Here is a 5799-nt window from a genome sequence, read left to right on the forward strand (position 1 = left end):
ACACGCACGCACACGCACGCACACACGCACACACGCGCGCACACACGCACACGCGCGCGCGCGCACATGCACACACACACACACACACACACACATCCTTAAAAAGATTATTATTTATCATAACTTTTGAATTTAATTTACTGTCTTTCGCAGCTCAATCGAATCGGTCCGAAGTTACTGTTCAATGGCGGTATCCTGACTACAGGAACCTGCGCCATATTTTTTGGTTTATTAGACAGAGTCAATGGTCATTACCCTTTCATAATCCTGTCTTTCGTGATCAGAATTGTGGAGGCAATGGGAAATGCTGCATTTCTAACAGCTAGTTTTGCCATTATCGCCAAAGAATTCCCCAATAATGTTGCTACAACGTTTGCCAGTTTGGAAACTTTTTTCGGCTTAGGTCTTATCGTAGGTCCCACTGTAGGAGGTGCACTGTATCAGGTAACATATTCTTAATAATTTACTCTTTCCTTACTTATATTTTAAACGCAGATATCTACATTTTGTACATATTCGCAAAATAACACGTTAATTGCAGCACATGCGATATTTTTAAATACCAATAATATGAATAGGTATTAGAATTATTAATATTATATTGGATATATTAGATAGGTGGATATACCACACCATTCGTGGTGCTTGGCTCAGCATTGTTTGTGGCAGCAGTTAGTACTGCTTTCATTTTACCCGTACATAATAACAATGATAATGATGCACACAGCACTGGAGGTATGTACTATTCGTTCGAACGGATATTTAATCGATCATATGATCGTGACCCTAGTGATTTTACATACCATACATTATTCGTTACAATTCGTAGGAGTAATGAAAGTCTTAAAAATTCCCGGCGTGATGATCGCCTCCATGTCAATAATCGCAACGAGCATGAGCATCGGATTTTTACAAGCGACACTAGAACCGCATCTAAGGCAATTCAACTTAAGCCCAGTTGTATTAGGATTGATGTTTGTGATTAATGGCGGTACCTACGCGCTAACTGCGCCTGCATGGGGCTGGCTGTGCGACAATTACTGGCATCCAAAGGTAATTTCGTATTGTAAATATAGAAAAAAGATCATTACGATTCTACATAGAATTTCAACCCTGAATTGAATTATCTCCATATAAATTACATTACAAATAATTCCAAACGTAATCTCGAGTTAGCTTCCATCCCAAGGTATTATCAGATTTAAGATAATCATCATAAATATATATTAACGCAAAAAAGACGTAACGTTCTTCAGGTAGCAACTATTGCCGGCTGCTTTCTCGTAATGATCGGTTTCTCGCTGGTCGGTCCAGCGCCATTCATTCCGTCACCTACCTTAATCTGGATGCCTATCAGCGGCCTTGTGATCCACGGTTTAGGCATGTCTGCTCAACTGGTTGCAAGCTTCACGGATGCCTTACGGACATCTATGTAAGTACAAAAGAATAATTCACTTATGAATTTCAATTATTTTCGCACAATTCGCAAGTCAATTATTACGTTTAAGTTATAAATTAATAAACTTCTAACGTACAAATAGCCTAGGAAAATTAGATTTTTTGGAGACAAAATTGCCATAAAAGCCGCCAGCAGACTCGAAAAACTTTCCAGTTTAAAAAACTGATAAAAAATACGATTTTTTTTTAATATCTCAAAAGATATTCATTTAATCGAAATAAAGATTATTATCAAAAAGAAAACTGTTAAAATTATAAACAATTTCATTATTTTTTAAGATGATATCAATACTTTTTGTGATAGAATTTTGTAAAGAATTGTTGATCATTTTGAGAATGAAACTATTTTTCATACTTTCTTTGTTAATATCTCGGATCTGGCTATTTTTACGAACAAAATACTTTATATAAAAATTGAAGGTTACTAAATTTCCTACAAAATCGTTTTTTATTCATCCTTGTATGACTAGTATTTTTCGACATACAATTTTAAAAATGTTTTTTTTAGCAAAACTTATTTTTTTAACGTTTTATGTAATTATCTCGGATTCGGCTACTCTTACGTAAAAAGTACTCATTATTAAATTAAACGATTTTTAAATTCCCTACAAAATCATTTTTCATTAAATCTTGGTGAATAGTTGCCAAGATATAAATAAATTTTCTCAAATTGTAATACATTTTTATGAATAACATGCTTATAACTTATCGTATGTGAGAAATGTACGTAAACAGTCTGAAAGCTTATAAAATTAGCTTAAAAATGCTTTTTCTTTAGCCTCGTATGACAAATAGTTCCCGAGATATGGTATTTCAAAAATATTATGAGATCCTCAATTTACGTTAAAATATGAGTTTATTTATCAGGTATATAATCGAATTGGAAAAAATAATATTCGCATTTTTCTCAAAGTTCACATGTATTCATATACGATGCTAGTTGCACATTATTTTCCAAAATTTATATTTGGCAAAACAACTTCGCGAAAAATTGCCTTTTTTCAACATTTTCTTAAAAAATGTGTTCTCCGTAACTTTTTATAAATATCTCAGTTTTTATAGGACTTACGTAAAAAGTAAAATATATCAAATTGAAGCTTATAAAATTTCTTATAAAATGCTTTTTTTTCTTCTCTCTCCATATAAATTTTTATGCAAGATACAGTTTAAAGAAAGAGTTTTTTACGACGATTTTTTGACTGGAACTGACTTATAGTCCATAAATTGTGTAAAAAACGGTGTATTTGGAAAAATGTTAGAATAACGATACTTTCTTACCTCTTAACAGATAATTTCCCTTGAATTTGACATTTGGTTCATAATTTTAGAACCAATAGTTCCAAAATGCAACTTTGACAATTAGTATAGTTTTATTCAGACCACTAATTCTGATAGTGACTGGTTGATGCCACAAAAGTTAAGTAATGTGATGTATATACCTTTTTTCTCATACCTTAATCATGAAAATGTAAACATTAACTCTCAGTACACACCCAAAAAAATCTCTATACACAACGGATATTTCTCGACATCTTCTTTTGCTTGTATCTCGAGTTGTAATACATAAATTTTAATTAATTTTTTTTTAAATTAATTGTTCAAAGACTGAAAAACAAGAATTTTTAAGCAAAAAAGTCGAAAAAGTTGTGGCACAAAAGATATCTTGCAATAAGTAAAAAGGAATCAGAAAAAACGTGCAATTTTCGAAATTGATTTTATTTTGTTGTGTATACTGAAAATTAAGATTTTTTTAAATCAAATACAATGTAAAAAATTCAAAATAGTTGATCCAAAATAATAGAAAAAATTCAAAAAAGATGATAATCAAGCAAGTCAATATGTTTATAAAGTTTTCAATATTTCATTATATTATTACTTATATTTTCGTGCTACAAAATGACTGTCGACAATAATGATGGATAACATAAAATCATTATTAAATTTTTTATACATTTGACCTCAGCCAGAGTTGAAAATACTGAAATATAAAACAAATGACAATGTATAAATTTGAAACAAATTAGTAGAAATAATATCGTTTATGATATGATTCTTACTTTCATAATCTGTTATATACATAATTTAATTTACTGATATTATTGCTGGTATTTATGAATTTCTCGCCTGTAGTCTTTTCAGTATCGTCGGTCGACGTCAATCGGCATCGGTCAGCGTCGATGAGTTCGGACGACAACGATTTTATTTTAGTATATTATTGATCAATAAATTAATGCCTTTGTGAGTCATGCACTAGATCTTGGTGTAAAATAATTTCTTTATTTAATCTCTCAATGAACATACATTTCAATCATTTTCAATGTCACATTTAAATTAACGAAATCATTGTGTTTCTTGATACAATGAGTTTCGTTATAAGGTGAAACTGACATATGTTCATTGAGAGATTAAATAAAGGAATTATTTCACACCGAGATCCAGTATATGGTTCATAAAAACATTAATTTATTGATCGATTCGTCTCGAAGGAGCTTTGATTCAACGCGCGCGTGCGCGTAACTCTATTTATATATTAGTATATTATTGTATATATTTTAAATATTAGACTATGTGCATGCGTTAATATTCACTTACATTGCATAATTTTTTAGTATTATTATATATAAGCATTTTATGATAACTGACAGTTGACTATAAGGCTAGGAAGTAGGAAAAATGAGCAAATAAGGAAGTGTGAAAGGTATGGAAGAATAAGTGAGTTAAGAAGAATTGTAAAGCAAGTCCTCTTCTTGGCTTGTATGCGCTGAAGCGAATAAATATTCTATTCTATTCTATATGTAGACATTGTAAAAGCCCCTTGAATAACAAATTGACTTTACGTGTGTATGTACGTGTGAGTCTGAAACTTGGAAGATGACGCAAATGATCTTTTTGGGTTAAAAGATCTCGAGATTTCTCAAGATTGAATGTACCAATTTTCATCGGATTAGTCGCAATCGAAAGCTCGTACTTCGAAAATATATGTGATAAAGTTATCATTAGATTTTTTATTACGGTTTTAGTTTCTGAGATATTTTAACTAAAATAAATTTCGATCAAAGAATTCTAGATAAGTTTGATTATTATACATATAATAAGAATTTATAATATATTTGTTTATATTATTAAAATACATTGCCAGACGCGAGTAATGTACAAATAAACAAAAAGAAAATCATTCAAAAAAATCATATAAACAGGCAACTGGGAATTGGCACTGTAGACGGTGCGCAGTTTTTGTTTCTTTAAATTAATTATATATTTACAATATACGTTATTTGCTGAAGAAGACTAAAAGATTAGCCGAAACATGTTCAAGTAATGATATAATATACATATAATTAATTTAAAGAAACAAAAACTGAACAAGAAACAATTGCCTGTTTATATGATTTTTTTTTTAATTATTATCATGGAAATTTAGTTAGTAATTTATTTACTACTTAAAAACAAAATGTTCTTTTTAGACTAATTACGTAAGTAAACCTTTCTCGGACGTGTATCTTGGAAACTATTGATCATACGAAGATAAATAAAAACGATTTTGTAGGAAATTTAATAGTCTTTAATCTTCATAAGTGCTATTTTATATGTAAAAGTAGCTAAATCTGAGATATTTACAACAAAAGTTCAAATTGCCAAAAATACAACATTCTTTAAAAAATTCTATTACGGAAAGTATTGATCGTATGACTCTTAAGAAAAAATGAAAATATTCGTAATTTTATCAATTTTCTTTTTTATATTAATGGCCTTTATTTCGATAAAATGAATACTTTCTGAGACATTTTTGAAAAATCGCATTATTGATTAGTTTTGTAAAGCTAAAAAATTTTCCAAGACTGTGCTGGCGATCAGAACTTTTAGTATGTTGTATAATACGTCATTTCGAACAACTTCCCGAAAACAAATCTTTTATGACAATTTTTCCTCCAAAATGCAAAAAAAATTTTATTTTCCTGGGCTAAAATTGATAATGCTTTTAATTTGTGTTTCAAGATCATTTGGATTTCCAAATAATTTTGAAACTTATGGCCTCATCAGCGGATTGTGGACAAGTACGTTTGCTCTCGGAGCTTTCATCGGTCCCAGCATTGCTGGAATTCTACTGGATAACATCGGTTTTAGAAATGGTTCTATGTTTATCGTGTTACTTCACATGCTAGTGGTATGTTTTCTGATTCACTTTATATACAATATATATATAGAATCTTTTGGAATTAAAAAAATTGATTTTGAGTTTAAATCTGAGCTGTCCAAAAAAAAGCACAGCCTAATGTGATCTTTCTTCGTTCAAAAAAAAAATATCGGAGAAAAAATATTTTGTATATAATTGTAAAAAAT

At 30.0% G+C, this 5799-nt stretch overlaps 1 protein-coding gene across 1 annotated transcript in view; it reads left to right on the forward strand.

Annotated features, from left to right (window-relative positions):
• LOC108747895 (MFS-type transporter SLC18B1-like) overlaps window positions 1–5799 on the forward strand; it is a 12229-nt gene that overhangs the window by 5055 nt on the left and 1375 nt on the right. The window contains exons 3-7 of the mRNA XM_018485784.1: window positions 154–444; window positions 615–735; window positions 830–1053; window positions 1257–1432; window positions 5455–5623. Coding sequence (XP_018341286.1) covers window positions 154–444; window positions 615–735; window positions 830–1053; window positions 1257–1432; window positions 5455–5623 — 981 coding nt within the window. The remainder of the gene's footprint in view (window positions 1–153; window positions 445–614; window positions 736–829; window positions 1054–1256; window positions 1433–5454; window positions 5624–5799) is intronic.

Source organism: Trachymyrmex septentrionalis, unplaced genomic scaffold, assembly GCF_001594115.1.
Source record: "Trachymyrmex septentrionalis isolate Tsep2-gDNA-1 unplaced genomic scaffold, Tsep1.0 scaffold202, whole genome shotgun sequence".
Lineage (NCBI taxonomy): Eukaryota > Metazoa > Arthropoda > Insecta > Hymenoptera > Formicidae > Trachymyrmex > Trachymyrmex septentrionalis.